This window comes from Tachyglossus aculeatus, chromosome 18 (genome assembly GCF_015852505.1).
Source record: "Tachyglossus aculeatus isolate mTacAcu1 chromosome 18, mTacAcu1.pri, whole genome shotgun sequence".
Taxonomy (NCBI): Eukaryota; Metazoa; Chordata; class Mammalia; order Monotremata; family Tachyglossidae; genus Tachyglossus; species Tachyglossus aculeatus.
Window position 1 is genome coordinate 37,207,300 of NC_052083.1, and position 27,117 is coordinate 37,234,416.

The 27,117-nt window shown below is 54.5% G+C and overlaps 1 protein-coding gene across 1 annotated transcript; it reads left to right on the plus strand.

Annotated features, from left to right (window-relative positions):
* Window positions 1-456: 456 nt before the first annotated feature.
* BTBD19 (BTB domain containing 19) lies at window positions 457-26,661 on the plus strand. The gene is made up of 8 exons (XM_038760377.1): window positions 457-548; window positions 8,865-9,096; window positions 10,869-10,922; window positions 19,583-19,642; window positions 25,234-25,302; window positions 25,380-25,511; window positions 26,165-26,290; window positions 26,449-26,661. The coding sequence occupies exons 1-8, from the start codon at window positions 457-459 to the stop codon at window positions 26,581-26,583; spliced, it is 900 nt and encodes a 299-aa protein (XP_038616305.1). The 3' UTR covers window positions 26,584-26,661.
* Window positions 26,662-27,117: the final 456 nt, after the last annotated feature.

A 27,117-nucleotide genomic window follows, 5' to 3' on the forward strand; every position in this document is an offset into this window, starting at 1 on the left:
TTTGATGCTGTTGATGTCTGTCCACCCGTTTTGTTTTGTTGTCTGTCTCCCCCCTTCTAGACTATGAGCCCGTTCATTCCATTCAGTTGTATTTTTTGAGCGCTTACTGTGTGCAGAGTACTGTACTAAGCGCTTGGGAAGTACAAGTTGGCAACGTATTGTTACCCGTTGTTGGGTAGGGACTTTATCTGTTGCCGAATTGTACTTTCCAAGCGCTTAGTCCAGCACTCTGCGCACAGTAAGGGCTCAGTATATACGACTGAATGAAAGACAATCCCTATTCCTGGCCTGTCCGGCCCCCAATTTTTGGGGCGGCCTGTCGGTGGGCGGGCGGGCGGCCGCCTCAGGCTGCTGGCCCTAGGCCCGGCGTGTTTCCATGGCGACGTGGGTTGCACGCCCCGCCGCTCCTGGCCTGGCTCCCCTCCTCGGGCCTCCTCTCCCACTCTTCCCTCAGCCATGGCCGCCCCGGCCCCCGGCCTGACCCTTCGCGGGGACCCCGCCACCTTCTCGGCCGCCCTTCGTGGCCTCCTCAACAGCCCGCGCTTCAGGTGAGAGGCCAGGAGGCCAGGCCTGAGGGGCCGGGCGAGGAGGACAGGGGCTGAGGGGAGGATGGAAGACCGGAAGTCGGGCCTCAGGGTCGAGGGGCGGAGGAGGAGGAAGGCCTGGGAGCCGGCTGGGATCGTGGGGAGGCCCTGGCCCTGCATTGCTCGCGTCATGAGGGATAGTAATAATAATAATGTTATTTGTGAAGCGCTTACTATGTGCCAAGCACTTAGAGGAAGGGCAGCGGTGCCCGGTCAGGGGCACAGAGAGGGCCTGGGCTGAGGCGGCAGCAGCCCAAGGCCGATGGCAGTCTGGAGACATCCCAGCTCGGACGCTTGTCTGCTGGGTGACCCTGGGCGAGTCACTTCTCTTCTCTGGATCTCAGTTACCTCATGTGGAAAATGGGGGCTGAGAGTGGGACAGGGACTGTGTCCAACCCGATTTGCTAACATCCACCCCAGCGCTTAGTACAGTGCCTGGCGCACAGTTAAGCGCTTAAAAAAGACCGTAATTATTATTATTAAATGGGCCTTTCCTGCCGGTAGCCCTGGATGGTAGCCATATCCGTGTGCTCCGCCTTGCGGGGGGCAACAGGCCGAAAGCCAGGGCTGGGGGCTTCTTTATGTTGGCAAGCTTGGGGCTCTGGCTCTTCTCTTGAGTGCCCTTTGGTGCCAGCCGAAGGGGACACCGTGGGTGAGGGATTTCTGCCACCAGTTTCTCCTTGAGGGGGAGGAATCTCCAAACCCCTTCCTGAGGTGGGCCTGGGCCAAGCCCGATATCCAACTGGGCCCTCACCTTCGATCGTATTTATTGAGCGCTTACCGTGTGCAGAACATTGTGCTAAGCGCTTGGGAGAGTACACTATAATAGCATTTATTAAGCACTTAGTAAGTGTAAAGCACTGAAGTAGATTTTGGGAAAGAAGTACAGTGAATGAGGTTTCGACCGGGTCCCTGTGTTCAAGTGGCTGGCAGCTTTTCCCAGGGCACTAGAAACAAGTTTAATAATAGTGATGGCATTTATTAAACGCTTACTCCCTCCTTACCTCCTTCCCCTCCCCACAGCACCTGCATATATGTATATATGTTTGTATGTATTTATTACTCTATTTCATTTGTACATATTTATTCTATTTATTTTATTTTGTTAATACGTTTTGTTTTGTTCTTTGTCTCCCCCTTCTAGACTGTGAGTCCACTGTTGGGTAGGGACCGTCTGTATATGTTGCCAACTTGTACTTTCCAAGCGCTTAGTCCAGTGCTCTGCACACAGTAAGCGCTCAATAAATATGATTGAATGAATGAATGCAAAACACCGTTCTAAGCGCTGGGGAGGTTACAAGGTGATCAGGTTGTCCCACAGGGGGCTCACAGTCTTAATCCCCATTTCACAGATGAGGTAACCGAGGCTCAGAGAAGTTACGTTACCTGCCCAAAGTCACACAGCCGAAAATTGGCGGAGCCGGGATTTGAACCCATGACCTCCGACTCCAAAGCCTGTGCTCTATCCACTGAGCCACGCTGCTTCTCCTGAAGGTTTAAGGCCTTCGTTCAGACTAGTGACTGGTTGGTTAGTTGGGGAGGGGACTCCCTATTTTTCCAAGGCCAGCTGATGCTGGGGGCTGGTTTTCCCCCACCCAGGGAGGTGATAATTTATTTCTTTCAGAGGCTTGTCAGAAAGGAACTCAGCCCATCCTTGGCCCGCCCCACCCGCTATCCCTGGGGTAAGTGGGAGGAAAGCAGCACACAATCAGGCAATCAGTGGTATTTACTGAGTGCTCCCTGGGTGCAGAACACAATACTGAGCGCTTGGGAGAAGACAGTAGAGTTAGGAGATACACTCCCTGCCCTCAAGGATCTTGAAGTTTAGCTGACAGAAATTAAAATAAATTATAGGTAGGGGAAGCAAGCCTAGGTACGTAAATGCTGCCGTGGGGGTGGGGTGAGGACCAAAGTGCGTAGCGGGTACAAACTCAAGCACGTAGGTGATGGGGTAAGGAGGGAAAATAAGGGTGGGGAGAGGTGAGATTAGTCAGGGAAGGTTTCCTGAGCGGGATGTGATTTTTTAGTAGAGCTTTGAAGATGGGGCGGGCAGGGGTCAGGCGGATGTAAAGGGGGAGCGAGTTTCAGGCAGGAGGGAGGGGTAGAGACAGATAGACGCACAAAAACACAAACAAACACACAGGAGAGCGTGGTTGGCTCTGCTCTTTGGGTCACTCTGAGTCCAGAGGTTGGCAGGCAGGTGGTTTCTGGCCTAAGATCTGAGGAGTGATGGGTTCATGTGGAGATGGAGGTGTGGGAAGGGTTCTCTCTCTTTCTCTCTTTCTCTCTTTTTCTGTCTCCCAGCTGGCTGGTATACCCCCAAACCACGAAGATGAAGGACGGGGGTGGCCCTCGTGATCCAAAGAGGCACGGGGGCACCTTCGCATGTTGCGAGCCTTGGGCCCGTTGTGTGTACTGAACGCCCCCACATCCGCTCCGGTTGGAAGGGAGCCAGGTTATAAATATAGATGTTGAGAAAGCTGTCGGGGAGGGGTGGGGGAAGGGTTGAGGAAGCGGGAGGTCGAAGGGAGGGGTCCCAGCTGCCGAGGGCTGCGGGGTTCGGCTGGGAAAGGGGCATTTGGAGGGACCGGGTCCTGGGCCGCTGACGGCGGTCAGCTGGGGCCATCTACGGGGATGCCGGACATATGGGACCCTCTGGGGAGAAAAGAGCGAGCCAGTGTGGCGGAAACTGTGCCCTTTCGCCAGTCTGCCTTCCAATTCCAGGGATCGGACTTGCCGCCGCTGTCGGCCGGTCGCAAAGGGTGGATTGCGGAGTTTCAGTTTGAGCCCTCCTGAGTCAAAGCCGTTCAAAGGCCAGATCCCATCAGTGGCGACTCACCCCTCACCACGTGTCTCCTTGATGCAAGGCCCGATTATGTAACACTTTCCAGCCCTTAAGTGAGCTCAGCTCTGGGCAGGTTGGCTGGACCCACTTTTGGGCCGGATGACACGAGCCAGAGGGCAGGGGGACCATTTGAGGCAGCCACGTTCTTGGCTTCCTGCGCCCAGATGAGCCAGGCTGATGATTCCAGTTAACAGACAGGCCCCTCAAACCCGGGGTTCTCGCTCGCTGTCCCCCCTTCAGATCTGGCCAGGAAGAATTCATTGTTTCAGAGCAGCCCAAGTGACCTGTGATGGCTGCCACTTGAGAGACCCCCTCACCCGGGCTTCTGCTTCTGGAGCCGAGGCGTCGTGACGCGGGCCAGGACTAGAGGGGTCCCCCCTCAACCCCCACTCCCACCCTCAAAGCGGGTCGTAACAGGAGAGCTGAACGCTAGTTTTCTTTCTGCCCCCGTTTCCCCGAAGAGCAGGGTGCCCCGCACCAACTTCCTGCCTCCCGGGGAAACCGCCTTACAGGGAAACTGTTGGGCCGTGTCAAGGGGACTGCCTGGCCCCTCCGAGGAGAGGTCGGGAATCCCGAGCTGCAGCGGGAAGGATTTAGGATAGACAGGAGGAAGGATTGCGCCTCTTGATAGAGACTGATTGATTGTAGGGGTGATGTCCGAGGGATGCAGAAGGGTCTCTTTAAGAGCATTAGATTCATCTGTCTGGAGTCATCTTAGGGAGACTGTGTATCGTGTGTGTTTGCGTGTGTGTGTTTGTGTGCGTACATACGTTGCTGGGAACACTCTCTCGCTCCGTCCCTGCCCCACACTATTCAGAGGAACCCTCCCAGTTCAGACTTCCGTGGCCGCACTCCCCACAGCAGTGGGTGCCGGCTCGCTTGGAGGCTGGGGGGTGGACTGGATGACCTCTCAGTGTCCCTTTCATCCCCTCATCTTCCCAATTCTTTCTGGAGAACTCCCGGGCCCCGGGTCTGGGCTTCAAGGGTCCGACCTTCCGCCGGGGAGCCGATGAGTCACAGGCATCTGCCTTTCTCTGTTCTGTCTTTCTGGATGAGCAGAGAGGCAGAGCCCGTGACCCCGGGCCTGCCCCGCGAGGGCCCGGGAGGAGCCTCTCGGGGAAGTTGGTGGTTCCTACCGATGGCTCTATTTGAAGAACCCGCGTAATGGGTGTAAAGTCCCAGAGATTCGGCCCTTCCCGCTCCCGCAGCCACCCCAAGCCGCCATCCACAGGGCCCAGGCTGAAGCCCGATTTTCTCACCCCCGATGCCCCATCGAACCCCAGTGTCCTGGCCCCATTCTCAAGGAGCCAGCCAACCCAGGGCACCAGTTCAGTTCACCTACTCCCGGTTGTACTTTTTGGAAAAGTCTGTGATCCGCCCCGGCTGGGAGAGTGCCAGGCCAACTCAGTGCCCCCCTCCCTTCCTCAGCCCACCCCCCCGTGCCATCTGTGGTTCTTGGGCAGATTTGGGCCCTGTATGTTGAGGGCAGTGGTCATCCAGATCTCTCTTCCTCCCCGAGTCCTGTCTTTGTGTCCTCCTGTCCCCAGGACTGTGCTAGCCGCCTTGGTTCACCCTCCCCCTCTGGGAAGCCTTCCCCGATTGCCTCCTCTTCTCCTCAGTCACATCTTCCCAACTCCTACCTCAGCACTTTTATTCCGCCTCCTCACTTATGTCCTCACAACCACCCAAGTGACTGCGTACTTATCTATTTAAGCAGTTACTCATCCACATACTTTTCTTTCCATTCTCCTTCTTCCCTGTCTTTAAATTATTTCAGTGCCCGTCAACACCCCCCCACCCCCAAACCACACACACACAAAGATTGTAAACTCCTCAAGGGCTGGGATTGCGCCTTTTCATGTCTTAGGATAGCGTCCTGCACACCGCAGGCACTCGAATGCCACTATTGAGTGGGGGGAGGAGACCCCCACCCCCGCAAGAAGACAAGTCAGCCCGGGCAGGAAGGGGTTTTTCAACCCATAAAATGAAAGATGAATATCTGATGAGCCAACTCTCACCCATCTTCTGGCCTGCTCTTTGGGGCGTAGTCAAGCTAGGTTCTGGGTTTTACCCTTATTCATCTCTGAAGCAGGGAGAGTCCAGAGTCCCAGAGATCAGCTGCTTTCTGGGAGGGCTTCCTGGAGGAGATGGGGCTTTCCTGGCTGCGAGGGCGAGGGAATTGGGTCGACATGGAGCCGGGCAGGGGAGCTCCAGCCGGCCGTCCTTCCGCACTGGGCAGTTCTGCTGATTAATTGAGGTCTGGCCAGGAAACCCCAAGGAAAGGCTGCAGGAGAAGGGAACTTCCCGGCAGGAGGAGGGCTGACGGGAGCTCAGCTCAGAGAAAGGGGAGGCAGAATGGATTTGGGTGGGGAGTGGGGTAAGGAAGATGATCTGACACTGATTCCTTCTGGGGAGAAGACGCTATCCTCCCCCTGTGCCCCCCACCCCCGTCCCTTCCCTCCCCCTCCACCTGGCTTCCCCCCTCATCAGCTTTCGCAGGAGGCTTGTTTTTATTTGACTGTAGCAACCGGGGTTTCAGACGTGTGCGCTCAGGAAACGGCCTTGGCTTCTAACGGGGATGGAAAAATGCGGTTAGTAAACTTTCTAACACCTCATCAGCACTTTCTTCACCATTCTGCGTATTTTGTAACTAGCCCAGCGCTTAGTATGTTGTTTGGAACATGGAAAGCGCGGAGCAAATACAGTGTTTTTATGATTACGGCCGCTCACCCCTCCTGGAGGGTCTGAGCCCACGCCTCCGGCCCCTCCCGGGTGTCCATCGCTTCTCCCCCACAGCCTCACCCGCCCTGCAAATGGGTTCAACTCCCCGAAGCCTGGAGATGATTCCTAACCTCCAGCCCTGAAGGTGCTCAGAGTGGCAGGGGGGCTTGGGCACCCCTGGGTCTCCCGGGTCCTGCAGAGAGATCCTCCATCATTTCCCTCCTTCCACACACACAAAAAACTCTTGTCAGGGACGGAGTGGGGCCTGGCAGCCTGTCGCGACCCCGAGTCCTCAGTGGGCTCCACTGTGGGGCCATTGACAGGATGGAGAGAGTGAGAGAAGCAACGTGGCTTAGCGGAAAGGGCCCAGTCTTTGGAGTCAGAAGAAAACTGGGTCCCACCTCAGCCACCTGCCTGCTGTGGAGCCTTGGGTGACTCACTTCTCATGGCCTAGTGGCTAGAAAATGAGCTTGGGGGTCTTGGGTTCTAATCCTAACTCTGCCACTTCTGTGCTGTGTGACCTCGCCACTTGACTTCTCTGTGCCTCTGGTACCTCATCTGTGAAATGAGGATTAAGACTGTGAGCCTCATGTGGGACAACCTGATTACCTTGTATCCCCCCCAGCACTTAGAACAGTGCTTGGCACATAGTAAGTGCTTAACAAATGCCATCATTATTATTATCACTATTATTATCTACCCCAGGGCTTAGAACAGTGCTTGGCACGTAGTAAGTGCTTAACCAATACCGTGATTATTAACTATTATTACTAGTCTCTGGGCTTCTGTTCCTTCATTCGGTTAATGGAGATTAAGATTGTGAGGCCTATGTGGGACAGGCCCATTTCCAACCTGATTTTCCTGTATCTACCCCTGTGCTTAGGACTGTGGTAAACCCTTAAGGTATTCCATTAAACGAAAAAGTCACTTAACTGCTGTAGACCTCAGTTCTCACCTCTGCTAAATAGGGATTCAATACCTGTTCTCCCACCCCCTGAGGCTAGGAATCCCATGAGGGGCAGGGACTGTGTCTGACCTGATTATCTTGTATCTGCCCAGTACTTACTACAGCGTTTGGCACATAGTAAGTGCTTGATAAATACCGTAGTTATTACGAGTATTAACTGGAGAGCTCAGGGTCTTGGAGTGTTGCTGGACTGCGCAGTCTGGGCTATTTTGACGCCTGGAGGGGGAAGCCAGGGGCCCCGGGCCTGAAGCTGCCCCTCTCCGGCAGAACCAAACTTGGCCCAGGTTGGCCCCGGGGTGGGAGCGCGGGCTTCCGGGGAGAAGTTGGGCGTGGGCTGTTTGGGGCTCAGGAAGCCGCGGCATTTTCTCATCCAGGAAGTGCTGAGCTAGCTGGTTTTGGGGGAGAAGGCGGTGACCTCCGACCCCGGGTGGGGGTGGGAGGGTGGAGCCTGGAGGACCTGCCCTGTGATGCCCGAGCTCCATTGGGGGGGTACCGCCCAGGGCCGGGGGCCCAGGAGCCAAAGTGGACTGAGGATGGAGGACTTTTCCCATCCTCAGGGGTGGGCGATGGGCGAAGGGGAGGGCGGGGCGGTGGGCTGAAGCGAAAGGAGCCTGAGGCCGCCCTCCCCACCTCCTCTTTTCCATCTGACATTCCCAGAGCAGTCCCTGACAGGAAGGACCCCCAAGCCCCTGTCACCCTGTCCGGGTTCTCTGACCCCCCCTTTGCGGCCCTGGAAAAACCCCTGTACCTGACTCACCTGTCCCTCTCCGTTTGCCACACTCAGGGTGCGATGAGTTGTCTTTCCCACTCTCCCAGGGCGGGGAGCAGGGGGTTTGGGGGGGCGTGCAGACGGTTGACAAGCCCCCTCCCCCGTATTCTCCTTTCCCTGCCTGGGAAGGGGAGATTGACTCAGTCCCCAAGGCTGCAGGGTTTCCTGGCGCCAAGTTTTCATTGTGAGCGAAGGAGTGGGGGTTTTGGGTTGAGGGGAGGAATGAGGGTTGGGAGGAGGCAGACTTCAAAAAGCCCACAGGCCAGAGGGCTGCCATTTTGGGTCTCGTCAGCCCCGATTGGAAACCCTCTGGTCTTGTCCGGCCAGGGGTGAGCGGGGCCAGGAGTAGGGCCCGGACCTCCGAGGGGGCCACGGAGGCGATGACCTTGGGACCCCTTGGGGTGGAGGCTCACGGGAACGATGGTCTGTCCGGCTGGCGGCATCGCCCCCGCTCCACCTGCCCGGCTTCCCGTTCTGCTTTGGAGGGCCGAGCAGCCCCTCACCAGGGTTTCTTCTACCTCACCGCCCCTGGAGAGTAGGGAGGGCTGCCTCTGTGCCTTCTCTGCCCCCCAGAGAGAGGTACGGTACATCCTGAGTTGGATGGGACCCTGGCAGATGGCATGCCGGGACAGTTGTCATGAGGCCCTTCCCAAGGGCTTCTGGGAGCTGGCGTGGTGTTTGCGGGCTCCGGGAGGGTAGAGGGGGAAGGATGAGTGTGTGTGTGTCTACCCAGGCTGTGGTGGGGGCCTGGGCCTCCCACAGAGGGGAGCAGAAGTGGTGGTATTTATTGATTTATTGGGCAACGCAGTGGACTAGACGCGTGGGAAAGTACCACAGAGGGAGGCGATTCCAGCTGCTCCCGCTGGTGAGGGAGCATAGGCCCCACAGTCTCCGGGGGCGTGGGAAGGGGAGACCCGGGGTTCCCCAGGATCCCAAGGGCTGATGGATTCCCCCATCCGCTTCTCCCCTCCCCTGCAGCGACGTGACCTTCTTGGTGGGGAAGGAGCGTCAGGAGGTGTTCGCCCACCGCTGCCTCCTGGCCAGCCGCTGTGAGTTCTTCGGTGGGCTGCTGGAGCAGAAGCCCCCGGCCCCAGCTGGCAGGGGGCCGCCCCGGGGGGAGCCCGTGGTTTTGGACCAGGTGCGGCCCGAGGTCTTCCTGGCTGTGCTGGAGTTCCTCTACACCAACAGCGTCCCCCTCAACAGCCACACTGTGAGTACGTCGGGAACGGACCCCGGAGCCGGGGCCAGAGGAGGGACCGGAATTCCTGCAGGGCCCCTGACCGATGTTTCGGGAATCACAGCAATCAATCAATCAATCAATCGTATTTATTGAGCGCTTACTGTGTGCAGAGCACTGTACTAAGCGCTTGAGCTAAGCAGCCAGCCCCCTGCATCCCCCTCCTCAACCCGCTGCCAAACGAGGTGGGGATTACTTAAGGCGATCAATCGGGTCCCATCTCAGGTGGGAGGGGAGCCCACTGTTGGGTAGGGACCGTCTCTAGATGTTGCCAACTTGTACTTCCCAAGCGCTTAGTACAGTGCTCTGCACACAGTAAGCGCTCAATAAATACGATCGATTGATTGATTATGGAATTGGGGAGCCCAGAGATGGGATAGGGAAGCAGCTTGGCCTACTGGATAGAGCACAGGCCTGGGTATCAGGAGGACCTGGGTTCTTATCCCAGCCCTGTCACGTGTCTGCTTGTGACCTTGGCCAAATTGCTTCACTTCTCCGGGCCTCAGTTCTCTCGTCTGTAAAGTGGGGATTAAGACGGTGAGCCCCATGTGGGACAGGGCCCTGGGTCCAACCCGATTTGCTTGTATCCACCCCAGCGCTTAGTACAGTGCCTGGCACATAGTAAGAGTTTAACAAATACCACAATTATTATTCATTCTATCATATTTATTGAGCGCTTACTGTGTGCAGAGCACTGTACTAAGCACTTGGGAAGTACAAGTTGGCAACATATAGAGACGGTCCCCACCCAACAATGGGCTATTAGAGAAGCAGCGTGGCTCGGTGGAAAGAGCCCGAGCTTGGGAGTCAGAGGTCATGGGTTCAAATCCCTGCGCCACCAATTGTCAGCTGTGTGACTTTGGGCAAATCACCTAACTTCTCTGGGCCTTAGTTACCCCATCTGTAAAATGGGGATTAAAACTGTGAGCCCGCCGTGGGACAACCTGATCACCTTGTAACCTCTCCAGAACAGTGCTTTGCACATAGTAAGCCCTTAATAAATGCCCTCATTATAATTAGTAGTAGTAGTAAGAATAGTATGTATGTATTAAGTGCTTACTGTGTGCAGAGCACTGTACTAGCCCAAGGAAAGAGTACACATGTGAGAGTTGCACATGGTCTCTGTCCCTTAGGGGCTCACGATTTAGCAGGCCTGGGTGGGCTTCTCCCATCTTTGGGTCTCCCAATCCCATAACCCCCAGTCCCAAAATCCCTCACGGGGGGTGTTGGCCCCAGTTGACCTCAGTTGGATCCCATAACCCCCAGTCCCAAAATCCCTCACAGGGGGGGTTGGCCCCAGTTGGCCCCGAGGGTGGTGACAGCAGAAGAATCCTGCAGCCCCCACCTGCCCAAAGGAATTTTGTCCTGATTGGGCCTCTCCAATTTCCGTCCCTCTGTCTTTCCCTCCACTTCCTCTCCCCTCCCTCCCTCTTTCCTCCAGACACCATGCCAAGGAGCTGGGAGCTGTGGGTGTGACTGAGAATGCCCTGTCCCCCACAACCCCTTTTTGAGGGGGCTCCCCAGCCCCTGGGGGAGGCTGCCTCGAGGGGCTGGGGCCCAGCCGGGCCGAGAGACCTGTGCCTCCCACACAGCTCCAGGTGGCCCGGCAGGATTTAGGGAAGGCTTCCTGGCTGTAGGGGTGCTGAGCTGGGGCCTTCTCCCCTGGGTGTTGGGGCAGCGAGGACTCGGGGACCCCTCGATGCCCCTTGACCCCACAATTGTGTGTGTGTGTGTCCCCACCCCAGGCCCTGGAAGTACTGACGTCGGCGGTGGAGTACGGGCTGAAGGAATTGAGGGAGGTACGGTCAACTACCTGCACCACGATGAGGGTAGAGGGGGCGAAAACGGGATTGTCGAAGGGTAGGGCCCACTGTGGGAGAAAAAAGGAGCAGCTTCCCTGGATTAACCGCCTGCCCCACACTTGCAGCCCCCATGTCGCCCCAGCCTGGACCTGAGGGTGGTCCTTCCCAGCTCCCTTCCCAGCAACCTGCTCCCGGGAGCTCTTCTCCCCTCCCCAGGGATTCCCCAGTCTTCCCAGTGCTCCCGGTCAGCAGCCCCAGGAAGCTCACGTGACCGTATTCCTGAAGAGCCAGTGGGGTGAGCCAGACAGCAGGGATGTTTCTGATGAAGCAGCGTGGCTCAGTGGAAAGAGCCCGGGCTTTGGAGTCAGAGGTCATGGGTTCAAAACCCGGCTCTGCCACTTGTCAGCTGGGTGACTTTGGGCAAGTCACTTCACTTCTCGGGGCCTCAGTTACCTCATCTGTGAAATAGAGATTGAGACTGTGAGCCCCACGTGGGACAACCTGATCACCTTGTATTCTCCCCAGCGCTTGGAACAGTGCTTTGCACACAGTAAGTGCTTAATAAATGCCATTATTATTATTATTATTATGACCAGAGGCCTGAGAGCTGAGCTGTCCAGTCTCAAGGAGCGCGGACAGGAGGCCAGCAGCTGACATCCATAGCAGACGTTGCCACGGCCGTCCCTGAACCGTCCCCACTCCCCCAATTTTCCTGGGGTCCTGATGACCCCCTGCTGCTTCCCCCACCCTCAGCTCGCAGGGATCCCAGCTCAGAGATGGCTGCCACCCTGCGTGGGGAGTAGAGAGAGAGGCTGAACCCTGGCTGGGCCGAGCAGGGAGTTAGGGGCCACGAGGAGCAGGACCCGGGCCATGGGCCGGAGCCCCTAAAGGGGTGGGGGCACAGGAACCCTGGGCTGGGGGCAGGTGGACAGCGTTGGGAGAACACGATGGAAGGCAGGGAGTGATTCAGGGCTGGAGGATCTCAGGAATGGGGAAGAGCCTCAGGTCCTGGGGTGCTCAGCCTGGCTGAGGGATGATTCAGGGGTGAGGGGTCATAAGGAGGCCCGCAAAGGTAAGCCCCCACCCCTAAAGGGCTGCGGGCAGGGGGAGGCGATGGGGGACAGAGGTGGCTATCTGGAGAAGGGGGCTGAGGAGAGGCCTGAACTGGTGTGGATGAGGAGGACACGATGATGGGGGTTGCCGGGGGAAACAGGCTGCTACCTTGTTCCTCCTCCTGGGTCAATCAATCAATCAATCATATTTATTGAGCGCTTACTGTGTGCAGAGCACTGGACTAAGCGCTTGGGAAGTCCAAGTTGCCAACATATAGAGACGGTCCCTACCCAACAGTGGGCTCACAGTCTAGGGTTCACAGTCCCCACTCTCCATTTTAGCAGAATCCCTGGGAGGCTTCTGGGAGGTGGCGTCAGGGCCTGGGAATTCCCTCCCCAGAGGCCACGCCCACGTCGCCCCTGGCACATTTGTGGTGTGCATGTGCACATGTGTGTACATGCCTTAGTAATCCCTCCTCAGTCCCAGCCAGAACCTCCTGGGCCCCAGAATCCTCTGGGCCCTTTCTCCCTTCCCTCATCTCCTGCTGCCAGTCTGGTCCCGGCTGGGATAATAATAATAATAATAATGATAATAATAATAATAATGGCATTTATTAAGCACTTACTATGTGCAAAGCAAGTTCTAAGCACTGGAGCACTGTTCTAAGTGCTGGGATCTTGGGCTGGACTCATCTCATCTTGAGAAGAAATGTGGCTCAGTGGAAAGAGCCCGGGCTTTGGAGTCGGAGGTCATGGGTTCAAATCCCAGCTCCGCCACTTGTCAGCTGTGTGACTTTGGGCAAGTCACTTCCCTTCTCTGAGCCTCAGTTCCCTCATCTGTCAAATGGGGATTAAGACTGTGAGCCCCACGTGGGACAACCTGATGAATTAATAACCTCCTCAGCGCTTAGAACAGTGCATTGCACATAGTAAGCGCTTAATAAATGCCATCATCATCATCCCTGGGACCGCCACCGGTTAGGGGGTAGGAGGGCTATGTCTCCCACTCTTGGTTCACAGGGTGGGGTTGTGGGAAAGGTGGGGGCTCTCCTCTTCCTCCCCCACTGTCAGAGCCCACCATTCACTGAAGGGGGAAGCCAGCTCCGGGCTACCGTGGGAAGCCTAAAAATAAACAGCCTTCCAAACCGCTTCAGGCCTGGGAAACAGGTCAACCCCAAACCTTCCCCTTTCCCCTCCCCACCTTCAATCAATCAAGGGCATTTGTTGATTGCTTCTGTATGCAGAGCACTGTACTAAGCACTTGGGAGAGTACAATATAACAGAAAGGGGGAGGGAAGGGCGGAGTTCTCTGGGGCTCCCAGCAGCGGGGAGGGGGCATCAGGCTGGCATCTAGGCCCAGGCCCCCAGGTCAGGGTCCGCCACTGCGAATGTGCCAAGCCGGAGTGGGGTGGGGGTGGGCTGGCTGGTTCCAGTGGATTATGACTCTACCTCTCTGTTCCCCCACCCCAGATCTGCCCATATCTCTGCCCAGCACTTGGGATAGTTTGCCACCGGGCACAGTCCCCGGCGCTGAAACAGAAGGAGCCAGGCTTCCCCCGCCACCCATCCCCGCCCGAGAATGGCCCTCATTGTCCCACAGTGAGGGAGGCAGTGCCCCGTTCTGCCCCCTAGAAGATGGAGGGGTTGGGGGGGTGGTATTTTCCCAGGGGGTCATTGCTGGGACAGCAAGACGGGACCCTCATCAGCTCCTGCTTTCCTGGCTCCCAAAAGCTGTCTCATCATCATCATCATCAATCGTATTTATTGAGCGCTTACTGTGTGCAGAGCACTGTACTAAGCGCTTGGGAAGTACAAGTTGGAAACATCTAGAGACAGTCCCTACCCAACAGTGGGCTCACAGTCTAAAAGGGGGAGACCGAGAACAAAACCAAACATACTAACAAAATAAAATAAATAGAATAGATATGTACAAGTAAAATAAATAAATAAGGCAAGGCAAGGCCGGGAGGCTGTCTTTGTCCGATCTGACCCCTGCCTCTTATCCCGGTTCTAGCCTGGGCAGGCCGTTTCCAGTGCTGTGCCTCAGTTTCCCTGAGTCGGAGGTAATGGTATTTACTCCTCAGCTGGGGTGCCCGCGGGCTCATGAATCACCGCTTGCCAAACAGCTTGTTGGGGGCCAGCTGGGGGGGAGGCCAAGGCAGAGACCGGCCTGGGTCTAGGATTGCCCAAGCCTATGGCCAAAGGGAACAGACCAGCTTTGGCTTGGCACCCCCAGGGCTGGGCAGCGCCCACATACGGGGTGCAGGGCAGAGCTCGGGAATTGTGAACCCCGAAGAACTACGCTCCATGGTTGCGGGGAGCCCGGCTGGAGGGCTCCCGAAGGATGCATGGTACTACTACTACTACTACTAATAATAATAATGGTATTTGTTAAGCGCTTACTATGTGCAAAGCACCTTTCTAAGCGCTGGGGGGAATACAAAGTGAATGGTCCAGGGAGACTACATTTTTTTTATAATGGCATTTATTGAGCGCTTACTATGTGCAATCACTGTTCTAAGCGCTGGGGAGGTTACAAGGTGGTCAGGTTGTCCCCCGGGGGGCTCACGGTCTCAATCCCCATTTTCCAGATGAGGTCACTGAGGCCCAGAGAAGTGAAGCGACTTGCCCCAGGTCACCCAGCTGACAATTATAATAATAACGATGGCATTTATTAAGCTCTTACTATGTGCAAAGCACTGTTCCAAGCGCTGGGGAGGTTACAAGGTGATCAGGTTGCCCTCCCCGGGGGGGCTCACAGTCTTAATCCCCATTTTCCAGATGAGGTCACTGAGGCCCAGAGAAGTGAAGTGACTTGCCCAAAATCACACAGCTGACAGTTGGCGGAGCTGGGATTTGAACCCATGACCTCTGACTCTCAAGCCCGGGCTCTTTCCACTGACCCACGCGACATTTTCTAGCAGGCCTTGGTGTTGTCAACAGTGCTGGGAGGAGCAGCACCTCCCCCTCTCCATCCCCCCGCCTTACCTCCTTCCCCTCCCCACAGCACCTGTATATATGTATATATGTTTGTACCTATTTATTACTCTATTTATTTTACTTATACAAATTTATTCTATTTATTTTATTTTGTTAATATGTTTTGTTTTGTCGGCTGCCTCCCCCTTCTAGACTGTGAGCCCGCTGTCCGGTAGGGACCGTCTCTAGATGTTGCCAACTTGGACTTCCCAAGCGCTTAGTCCAGTGCTCTAGTAAGCGCTCAATAAATACGATTGAATGAATGAGCAGGAAATGCTGGGCCTGACCATCCTCCCTATTTAGGGAAGCGGTGGGGGGGGTGGGGGGGAGACTGTACACCTGGATTGCTATTCAAGGCCTTGTGTGCATGTGGGTGTGTGTTGTGCTGTACTTCCCAAGCGCTTAGTACAGTGCTCTGCACACAGTAAGCGCTCAATAAATACGATTAAATGAATGAATGAATGAATGAGAGGCGAGGGGGATGGTGGGGAAGGGAAGGAGAAGAGTGACTCTGAGGCTTCCTCCTGGGCTGGGCTCCAGCCTGCTGAGCAGGGAACAAGTCAGAGCTTGTCCCTGGTTCCCCCTGCCCACCCAGGGCCCGGTGGGAGCGTGTCTGGGAGCAGACCTTGGATAGGGCAGTGCTTGGCACATAGTAAGTGCTTAACAAATGCCATTGTTATTATTATTATTATTATTATTATTATCATTATTATTATTATTATTAGGGGCTCTCGGTTAGCTCTGGGCAGCGTCCAGAGCCCAGCCCTCCAGCCCACGTCACTCCCAGGGAGCATCTGGAAGGTGCCAGCTGACCAGGCGGGCGTGGGTGACCACAGGAGCCTTCACTGTTGCCCACCAAGTCAGAGCCATGACTTCTGCCGGGTGGCACCTGGGCAGGGGTGTCAGAGCCCGGGCGCAGAGCTGGGCTCCTCTCCCCCGCTCCCATCCGACTTACCCGAAACTTCAGTAGTAGATGAGGTGGGATGGGGGACAGGGAGGCAGAGGGGTCCACCACATCCCCACCTCAGGGTTCAGAGGACCCCCAGGGAGCCGGAGCAGCATTCAGTCGTATTTACTGAGTGCTTACTGTGTGCAGAGCACTGGGGCCTGGACCCTGAGGAGAGGTGGAACCAGTGACCGACCCAAACCTGCATCCTCTCTTCCCCCCGTCGCTGACCCCGGAATTTCCCAGGGGTTCAGCGAAGCCAGGGCGGATTGGAGCAGTCCCTCCTCCTCCCTTTTATCCCAGCTCATACAGTCTAGTCTCCCCATCCCTTCCCTCCTGCCCCATCCATTTCCCCTTCTCCTGCTCCATCATCTTTGTTGCCTCTGCCTCTGCTTCCCTTCTGACCCTCCTCCAAGCCCCCTTCCTCCCCCCCACCATCCTCCCCCTGAACTCAGCCCAGCTTCCCACGGGGAGCCCCCAGCCTTGAGCACCGCAAGTCCCATGGGAGAGCCCTGATAGCTTTTCCAGGGAGTGGATGGGGAGGGTCTGGGAGAGGGATTAGTGGTGGGAATTCCCTGGGAAAGGGGCTCCCTGGAGCCCAGCATGGCTCAGTGGAAAGAGCCCGGGCTTTGGAGTCAGAGGTCATAGGTTCAAATCCCTGCTCTGCCAATTGTCAGCTGTGTGACTCTGGGCAAGTCACTTCACTTCTCTGTGCCTCAGTTCCCTCATCTGTAAAATGGGAATTGAGACTGTGAGCCCCATATGGGACAACCAGATCACCTTGTATCCCCCCAGCGCTTAGAACAGTGCTTTCCACATAGCAAGTGCTTAACAAACACCAAAATTATTATTATTATTATTATTTGGCTCAGTGGAAAGAGCACGGGCTTTGGAGCCAGAGGGCATGGGTTCAAATTCCGGCTCCGCCACTTGTCAGCTGGGTGACTTTGGGCAAGTGACTTCACTTCTCTGCACCTCAGTTACCTCATCTGTAAAATGGGGATTAAGACTGTGAGCTCCTCGTGGGACAACCTGATCACCTTGTAACCTCCCGGTGCTTAGAACAGTGCTTTGCACATAGTAAGTGCTTAATAAATGTCATCATTATTATTATTATTATTATCCTGGGTTTTGTTTAGAGAGCAACAGGAGGTGGAGGGAGCGTGTCCTCTTTCCATGAGGTCTGAGGGCATGGGGGTGTTTCTTCCTTCCTTCCTCTTTCTTTCCTTCCTTCCTCTCGTCTGTTCTGCTTCCTTCCCTCCCTCCCTGGCTTCCTCTTTCTCTCCCTCCCTCCCTCCCTCCGCTGAATCCAGCAGGACTCAAACTAAAGATGTGCCCCCTTCTCCTTTCCCTGGGGTTTGCCCAGGGGGGCCCTGGTCCTGGCCCTCAGGGTTGTACTGACCCCAGGATGCTGCCACCTTCATATTCCAACTGCAAAAGGACCAGATTTCACAGAATTCAGAGGGATTTTCCCCCCTTCCTCAGCTCCAGCCTTTCCTTCCTCCCCTTCTTCCCCGCCTCCGGGTTTGCCTTGAGGTGTCAGAGGGGACTCATGGCTTTTTCCCACTCTCCTTCCCAACCGGGTTTGCCTCGAGGTGAAAGAAGGGGCTCACAGTTCGTTAGATCCCAGGTTTGGGAGCCAGAAGGACCTGGGTTCTGATCCCAGCACTGCCACTTGTCAGCTGGGTGACCTTGGAAAAGTCACTGCACTTCTCTGGGCCTCAGTTACCTCATCTGTAAAATGGGGATTAAGATTGTGAGCCCCATGCAGGACAACCTGATTACCTTGTATCTACCCCGGTGCTTAGATCAGTGCTTGGCACATAGTAAGCACGTACCAAATACCATTATTATTATTATTATTATTATTATTATTATTTATTAAGCACTTACTGTGTGCAGCGCACTGTACTACGAGTGTTTCCTTAGACGAGTTAGCTAAGAACAGTGCTTGGCACATAGTAAGCATGTACCAAATACCATTATTATTATTATTATTTATTAAGCACTTACTGTGTGCAGTGCACTGTACTAAGAGTGTTTCCTTAGACAAGTTAGCTAAGAACAGTGCTTGGCACATAGAAAGCAAGTACCAAATACCATTATTATTATTATTATTTATTAAGCACTTACTGTGTGCAGTGTACTGTACTAAGAGTGTTTCCTTAGACAAGTTAGCTAAGAACAGTGCTTGGCGCATAGTAAGCACGTACCAAATACCATTATTATTATTATTTATTAAGCACTTACTGTGTGCAGTGCACTGTACTACAAGTGTCTCAGATGAGTTAGCTAAGAACAGTGCTTGGCAATAGTAAGCACATACCAAATGCCATTATTATTATTATTATTTATTAAGCACTTACTGTGTGCAGCGCACTGTACTACAAGTGTTTCCTTAGACGTTAGCTAAGAACAGTGCTTGGCGCATAGTAAGCACGTACCAAATACCATTATTATTATTATTTATTAAGCACTTACTGTGTGCAGCGCACTGTACTACCAGTGTTTCCTTAGACAAGTTAGCTAAGAACAGTGCTTGGCACATAGTAAGCACGTACCAAATACCATTATTATTATTATTTATTAAGCACTTACTGTGTGCAGCGCACTGTACTAAGAGTGTTTCCTTAGACAAGTTAGCTAAGAACAGTGCTTCGCACATAGTAAGCATGTACCAAATACCATTATTATTATTATTATTTATTAAGCACTTACTGTGTGCAGCGCACTGTACTAAGAGCGTTTCCTTAGACTAGTTAGCCAAAGGCCCATTCCCACCTCTCTCTTTGCTTCTTTTCCTGCCCGCTGGGAATGCTGTCTTACTTGCCTCTTGGGCTCTCTCCTCCCTGCCCTGTGGGCAAGGGGGGTATCCTGGGTACTTCCCAAGCGCTTAGTCCAGTGCTCAGCACACAGTAAGCGCTCAATAAATACGATTGAATGAATGGTGACTTCCACATGGGCAGTATTGGCCTCCTCTTCCTCCCCCCGACTCTTCCCCCCTCACTACCAGCTAGCGGGGGGTTAGTGGCTGAGGGGGTGACCAGGCTTCCTGACCACCGAAGCCCAGGCAATAAGCGTGGGCATGCGTATCCGTGTCCAGTACGGGGCACGGGGACGGCAGAAGCCCCACGGGGGAAAGCGGGGACCATTTTGGGATCCCCTGAGCCCCCGGGTCGCCGTCTGTGAAGGGACAGGGAATGGCAGGTGGGACAGGCTCTGGGGGATGACAGTCCAGGGAAAAAAGCAAGCCAAGGTTGCAGCTAGCAGAGGTGGCGAGGCGAGTTTCTTTTAGACTGTGAGCCCACTGTTGGGTAGGGACTGTCTCTATGTGTTGCCAACTTGTACTTCCCAAGCGCTTAGTACAGTGCTCTGCACACAGTAGGCGCTCAATAAATACGACTGATGATGATAAGCCCTTGCTCTCGCCCTCAAAGAGCCCAAATGCTGCAGCACAGGACTGTGCCCAGGAGTCCCAGCATCTCTCCTTCTCCCCCTGTGGCTTGCCGCCATCCCGGTCGCTCCACCTTCGGGCCCCCGGCCACGCCAGGGTCCAAGGCGGTGGTCAGGGGTCGGTGGAGGTCTAGGCGGGGGACTCCCAGCCCCCCATTCCCGCCGCCGGTAGTTCGGAGGGTAGGAGAAGGGGCACCCCGTGGCTCACACCCCCCCTCTGCCTCCAGCTGTGCGTCGACTTCGTGGCCGAGTCTCTGGACGTGGAGCTGGTCTGCGACGCCCTTCAGGTGAGAGTGCACCTCTGTGCCCGCCCCACCAGCTCCTCCCTGGCCTGGGGATGGCGCGGGCCGAGGGCCTGGGGAGAGGGAGACCCCAGAACCCCGTCTGCGTGTGGCACGAAAGGAGCGGGTACGAGTTCCTGTGAAAGCTAGGTGTCACTTCCCTGTAACTCCAGCAGCAGGTTTGTGTATCTGGGTTTCTCGGCCACGCGGGCGCACGTGTGTTTGTGCGGCTGCCGGAGCGGTGGAGAGATTCCGTTCCGCGAGGACAGCCTGTACCCATTTTTCCTGGCAGGCGTGCGGCGGGGGCCGGGTGAGAGCCCAGACCGTCACCACGACCTCCAGAACGACTCAGGAGCCCCTACCCCCTGACAATCAGGGACCACAAAAGGCCCACAACTCTAGCCCCCATGCGACTGTGCAAGACAGCGGGTCCCTTTCGAACGAAGGGATGCGTTCGGTCTCACGGGCGGCTTTGAACCCGGGGCCCCGGCTATATTTAACCCCGGGTGAGACCCCAGCGCCTAAAAATAGACTGCGGGAGCCGTGCGGTCTTGGCCGCCGCTTCCTGTTTGTGACACACTGACTGTTGTTTTTTGTGGTGTCTGCCTGACCTTAGCCGTCGACACTTCTGGGGTCCCGGGCGAGGCGACTGACCCCGGCCGCGCTCCCAGATAAGTGTCAGAGAGCCTCTGACCACCCTCATGGAAACTAAACACTAACCCAACCCCTAGCCCCACCGCAAAAACTGATTTTGTGTGTGTGTGTGTACGTACAGGTGACGTACTATGCGACGCGCGCAAATGGGGACTGCAGGGTCGGGGCGGGGAGATTACAATACGACAATCAAACAGACACATTCCTTGCCCACAATGAGCTTACAGTCTAGAGGTCAGAGTCGTGGTGTTGGAGAGTGAGTGTGTAGGGATAGGGGGAGGCATTTGGGTGTGCGCACGCCATCTTAGCAGGGCCGGCCCCCCACAGTGGCAATGGAAAAACCAATTTTCCCCCAAAATCTTCACGCGCCCGCTTATTCTGGGCCCCCGGGGACCCTCAGCCTATCTGGCTTAACTCCCTCTAGGCTGTAAGCTTGTTGTGGGCAGGGAGTGTGTCTTTGTCATTATCTTGTCCTCTCCCAAGCGCTTAGCACAGTGCTCTGCACACAGTAAGTGCTCAATAAATACAGTAGAATGAATGAAGAAATGAAGGCTTAACCCCCGTCTAGCCCCGGTTTCTCTTCCCAACAAGAAGCGGCCGCAGATCGCCCCAACTCCCGCGCCCCCCAAGGTCCCCAAGAACTATTCAATAGGATCTTTTTCCACTCCCGGACTGTCCTCAAAGTACTTAGCTCTCTTCCTCCCTTCAAGGCCCTACTGAGAGCTCACCTCCTCCAGGAGGCCTTCCCACACTGAGCCCCTTCCTTCCTCTCCCCCTCGTCCCCCTCTCCATGCCCCCCATCTTACCTCCTTCCCTTCCCCACAGCACCTGTATATATGTATATATGTTTGTACATATTTATTACTCTATTTATTTATTTATTTTACTTGTACATATCTTTTCTATTTATTTTATTTTGTTAGTATGTTTGGTTTTGTTCTCTGTCTCCCCCTTTTAGACTGTAAGTCCACTGTTGGGTAGGGACTGTCTCTATATGTTGCCAATTTGTACTTCCCAAGCGCTTAGTACAGTGCTCTGCACATAGGAAGCGCTCAATAAATACGATTGATGATGATGATGATGATGATGGGATGGGGCTTTGCTTTCCCTAAGAGTGCTTGGCTGATGGAAGAAATTCTATGTGAGGGTTGAATCCATTGAGTTGTGTGTTTGTGTGTGCACACGGACACGTGTGTGCTGTGAATCTGCCAGTTGGTGCTCATTGCATGGGATTCTGGGGTGGGGTGTGTTTGTGTGGGTGAGCAGGTGTTTCTGGGGGCTGTGGGAGCGAGGGGGGGTGCCTTAGTTGTGTCTTTGTGTGTGAGTTGTGTATTATAATAATAATAATAATAATAATAATGACAATGGTTACACTAATACCGTCTAGTAATAATAATACTATACACACTATATGTAATACTGTACTACATACATTGTATATAGTATAATAATAATAATGGTGGCATTTATTAAGCGCTTACTATGTGCAAAGCACTGTTCTAAGCGCTGGGGAGGTTACAAGGTGATCAGGTTGTCCCACGGGGGGCTCACAGTATATACAACATTATACATAATAATGTATAGTAATAATGATGATTAGTAGTAGTAATAATAATAATGATGGTATATGTTAAATGCTTACTCTATAATAATGTTGGTATTTGTTAAGCGCTTTACTATGTGCCAAGCACTGTTCTAAGCACTGGGGGAGATACAAGGTAATCAGGTTATAATAATAATGATGGTATTTGTTAAGCGCTTACTATGTGCAAAGCACTGTTCTAAGTGCTGGGGAGGTTACAAGGTGATCAGGTTGTCCCACGGGGGGCTCACAGTATATACAATATTATACATAATAATGTATAGTAATAATGATGATTAGTAGTAGTAATAATAATAATGATGGTATATGTTAAATGCTTACTCTATAATAATGTTGGTATTTGTTAAGCGCTTTACTATGTGCCAAGCACTGTTCTAAGCACTGGGGGAGATACAAGGTAATCAGGTTATAATAATAATGATGGTATTTGTTAAGCGCTTACTCTGTGCAAAGCACCGTTCTAAGTGCTGGGGAGGTTACAAGGTGATCAGGTTGTCCCACGGGGGGGGGCTCACAGTTTTAATCCTCATTTTAGGGATGAGGGAACTGAGGCACAGAGAAGTTAAGCGCTTACTATGTGCCAAGCACTGTTCTAAGCACTGGGGTAGGTACAAGGTAATCAGGTTATAATAATAATGATGGTATTTGTTTTAAGCGCTTACTATGTGCCAAGCACTGTTCTAAGTGCTGGGGAGGTTACAAGGTGATCAGGTTGTCCCACGGGGGGGGGTGTCACAGTTTTAATCCTCATTTTACGGATGAGGGAACTGAGGCACAGAGAAGTTAAGCGCTTACTATGTGCCAAGCACTGTTCTAAGCACTGGGGTAGGTACAAGGTAATCAGGTTATAATAATAATGATGGTATTTGTTAAGTGCTTACTATGTGCAAAGCACTGTTTTAAGCGCTGAGGAGGTTACAATTTGATCAGATTGTCCCACGGGGGGGCTCACAGTTTTAATCCCCATTTTACAGATGAGGTAACTGAGGCACAGAGAAGTTAAGCGCTTACTATGTACCAAGCACGGTTCTAGATACAAGGTAATCAGGTTATAGTAATAATGATGGTATTTGTTAAGTGCTTACTATGTGCCAAGCACTGTTCTAAGCACTGGGGAGATTACAAGGTGAGCAGGTTGTCCCACGGGGGGGCTCACAGTTTTAATCCCCATTTTACGGATGAGGGAACTGAGGCCCAGAGAAGTGAAGTGACTTGCCCAAAGTCACCCAGCTGACAGTTGGCGGAGCCGGGATTTGAACCCATGACCTCTGGCTCCAAAGCCCGGGCTCTTTCCACTGAGCCACGCTGCCTCTGCTGAATAAAAGAGCAGATCAGGGGGACAGAGAAGGGAGTTGGAGGGACTGTGGTGGGGTGAGCCAGGACACGGCCCCCCCGGGACCCCCAGAGTCAGACAGGCCCACCTTCCCGCTTACTCTATAATAATGTTGGTATTTGTTAAGCGCTTACTATGTACCAAGCACTGTTCTAAGCACTGGGGTAGATACAAGGTAATCAGGTTATAATAATAATGATGGTATTTGTTAAGCGCTTACTATGTGCCAAGCACTGTTCTAAGCACCTAGTCCCAGGCCAGGCCGCCTCCAGGATTTGGACTTCCTGGGCATGCGTTAGTGAAGCAGCGTGGCTCAGTGGGAAGAACCCGGGCTTTGGAATCAGAGGTCATGGGTTCAAATCCCGGCTCCGCCAACTGTCAGCTGTGTGACTTTAGGGAAATCACTTCACTTCTCTGGGCCTCAGCTACCTCTTCTATAAAATGGGGATTAAAGCTGTGAGCCCACCTGGGACAACCTTGTAACCTCCCTAACGCTTAGAGCAGTGCTTTGCTCATAGTAAGCGCTTAACAAATACCAACATTTGTTCTAGATTGTGAGCCCACTGTTGGGTAGGGGCGGTCTCTATATGTTGCCAACTTGTACTTCCCAAATGCTTAGTACAGTGCTCTGCACACAGTAAGCGCTAATACATATGATTGAATGAATGAATCGTCATCAATTGTATGTATTGAGCGCTCACTATGTGCAGAGCACTGTACTAAGCGCTTGGGACGTACAAATTGGCAACATATAGAAACAGTCCCTACCCAACAGTGGGCTCACAGTCTAAAAGGGGGAATGAATCATTATTAATCAATCGATCAATCAATCGTATTTATTGAGCGCTTACTGTGTGCAGAGCACTGTACTAAGCGCTTGGGAAGTACAAGTTGGCAACACATAGAGACGGTCCCTACCCAACAGTGGGCTCACAGTCTAGTGGGCCTTAGGTGGGCACAATCCCGGCCCCTCGCCCCCCACCCCACCTCCCCCGGCGGGAGTGAGAGCCACAGAGACCCCAGGGCTAAAGTGCTTTGCACATAGTAAGCGCTTAACAGATGCCATTATTATCATTATTATTGTTAAAGGACGCTGAGGGAGGTGTTTGCCACAGCTTCCTGTTATGACAAATGAATTGTTGTTGCGGAGGAGGACAGCTGTGATGCCAGGAGTCCCCCGGGGCCCACCAGGCCTGGCTCTGCCGTCCCGGGGACTTTCTTCTCCACCCCTGCCCCCCCAAGTCTGGGGGCATCCCACCCATCTCCCGTCCTTCTCCAGGGCCTACTGCAGTGGGGAGCGGGGACTGGTGTTCCTGAGGGAGAGATGCAGAGGGAGATTGTTTCTACTCCTGCAGGGAAGACCCGGGTACGCTCCTCTGCCAGCCCTCCCCTTCATCATCATCATCAATCGTATTTATTGAGCGCTTACTGTGTGCAGAGCACTTGGGAAGTCCAAGTTGGCAACATATAGAGACAGTCCCTACCCAACAGTGGGCTCACAGTCTAAAAGGGGGAGACAGAGAACAAAGCCAAACATACTAACAAAATAAAATAAATAGAATAGATATGTACAAGTAAAATAAATAAATAAATAGAGTAATAAATACGTACAAACATATATACATATATACAGGTGCAGTGGGGAAGGGAAGGAGGTAAGATGGGGGGATGGAGAGGGGGACGAGGGGGAGAGGAAGGAAGGGGCTCAGTGTGGGAAGGCCTCCTGGAGGAGGTGAGCTCTCAGTAGGGCCTTGAGGGGACGAAGAGAGCTAGCTTGGTGGATGGGCAGAGGGATTGGGGGCATTCCAGGCCCGGGGGTCGATGGCGGGACAGGCGAGAACGAGGCACGGTGAGGAGATTAGCGGCAGAGGAGCGGAGGGTGCGGGCTGGGCTGGACAAGGACAGAAGGGAGGTGAGGTAGGAGGGGGCGAGGGGATGGACAGCCTTGAAGCCCACCCGAGACCCCAAGTATCCCAGCCCCCGCGAGTCTCAGCCTTCTCCCAGCAGGTAGCCGTGACCTTCGGGCTGCCAGTACTGCAGGAGCGCTGCGTCGGTTTCATCGAAAATCACACCCAGGTATCCGTCCCCCTCGGTTGTCCCCGCCTTCAACACCCCGCCGCCCCCGTCCAAGCGCCCTGGTGTCACCCCCGCAGGACGTGCTGGGCACCCGGGCCTTCCACGAGCTGTCGGCCCCGGCGCTGCTGCCCGTCCTGCACAGCGACCGGCTGGACGTGGACGAAGCCGAGCTCATCGCGGCCACCGGCCGCTGGGCCCACGTCAGCTCCGTGAGTGGCGGCGGGGGCGGCCCGGGCTCCGGGGTACCCGGCCGGGGGGAGAGAAGGGGATGGGAATCCTGCCAAGGGTCAGGATCCGAGAAGCAGCGTTGCTCAGTGGAAAGAGCCCGGGCTCTTCTATAAAATGGGGATTAAAACTGTGAGCCCACCTGGGACAACCTGGTAACCTCCCTAACGCTTAGAACAGTGCTTTGCTCATAGTAAGTGCTTAACAAATACCATCATTTGTTCTAGACTGTGAGCCCACTGTTGGGTAGGGACCGTCTCTACATGTTGCCAACGTGGGCTTCCCAAGCGCTTGGTCCAGTGCTCTGCACACAGTAAGCGCTCAATAAATACGACTGAATGAATGAATCAATCATTATTAACCAATCAATCAATCAATCAATCGTATTTATTGAGCGCTTACTGCGTGCACAGCACTGTACTAGGCGCTTGGAAAGTATAAGTTGGCAACACATAGAGATGGTCCCTACCCAACAGTGGGCTCACAGTCTGCGCCACCACCCCGGGTACAAGAACCCTGCGGCCGATTTACACCGATTAACCTATTTTGCACCCTACTTGTCGATAACAGTGCTTAACAAATGCCATCATTATTATTATTATTATTATTATTATTATTATTATTATGATTTTTCCAGGCGGTCTTGGAGCGGCCCGTGGGCGAGGTGGCGCGGCCGGCCGTCGGGGAGCTGCGCCTGGCCCTCTTGTCCCCGCGGGAGCTGAGCTCGCTGGAGGAAAAGAACCAGAAAGACCAACTCATCCCGGTGAGCTCTTCCCGGAACACAACCGGCCCCTCCATCCCTCAGCCCCCACGTTCCTTCTTTCCGCTCCCTGCCGCCCGCTGCCCCGCGGTCTCCAGCGGCGAAGGGGATGGCGGTGGCTCTCGGTTGGAGGGTTTCCAGCAGACGATTCCTCCGGCCAGGTGGAGCAGATCGCCGAGGCCTGGAAGTGCCACGCCTTACGGAAGGGGCCCGCCGCCCAGGGCCCCCAATGCCGGCGCCGGAGGGGTACACGGCCCCGGGAACACCACCGCTTCTTTGACTCGCCCCCCAAGTGACTCCACAGGTCGTTGCTGCTTCCCCCCGAGCACCAGGAATGGTGGTCTCACCAATCCCAGGCCCGGATGCAGGTGAAGCGTGGGGTTTTCCCCCCCAACTGCCGGCGTCTCTCACTAGGCCTGAGCCCAGGGCTGTCCATCGGTGGTATTTATCGATCGCTTACTAAGCGCTTGGGAGGGGACAATACAACGGAATTAGCAGACACGTTCCCAGCCCGTAATGCACTTCTGGTCCAGAGGTGCCACGGTGGGCATGCCCCCTGCCACGGGGGAACGATCACGCCACGGTGCCGGAATTGGGAGCGAAAGAGCCGCCAGGCCTCCCGGGGCCGGCCGGGGGCGAGTGGTCAATAAATACTCTACAGTGAGGAGGATGAGGGTGGTCACTGGGCCCGTTCCCATCCTCTTATCTCGCCAGCTTCCTGGGCGAGAGGGAAAAGCGGGGAGGTCGAGGCCGGGCCCCGGGCTGGTCTGGGTTTTCTGTGTCCTCCCTCCATCTCACCCGGCAGGAGCTGCGGCCAAGGCCTCTCGGAC

Bases quoted from the DNA above. Each gene is read 5' to 3' on its own strand.
- BTBD19 (XM_038760377.1), top strand. From the start codon at position 457: ATGGCCGCCCCGGCCCCCGGCCTGACCCTTCGCGGGGACCCCGCCACC. The intron at 549-8,864 runs GTGAGAGGCCAG...CCTCCCCTGCAG, and splicing joins CTCAACAGCCCGCGCTTCAG to CGACGTGACCTTCTTGGTGG. The intron at 19,643-25,233 runs GTGAGAGTGCAC...TTCTCCCAGCAG, and splicing joins TGGTCTGCGACGCCCTTCAG to GTAGCCGTGACCTTCGGGCT.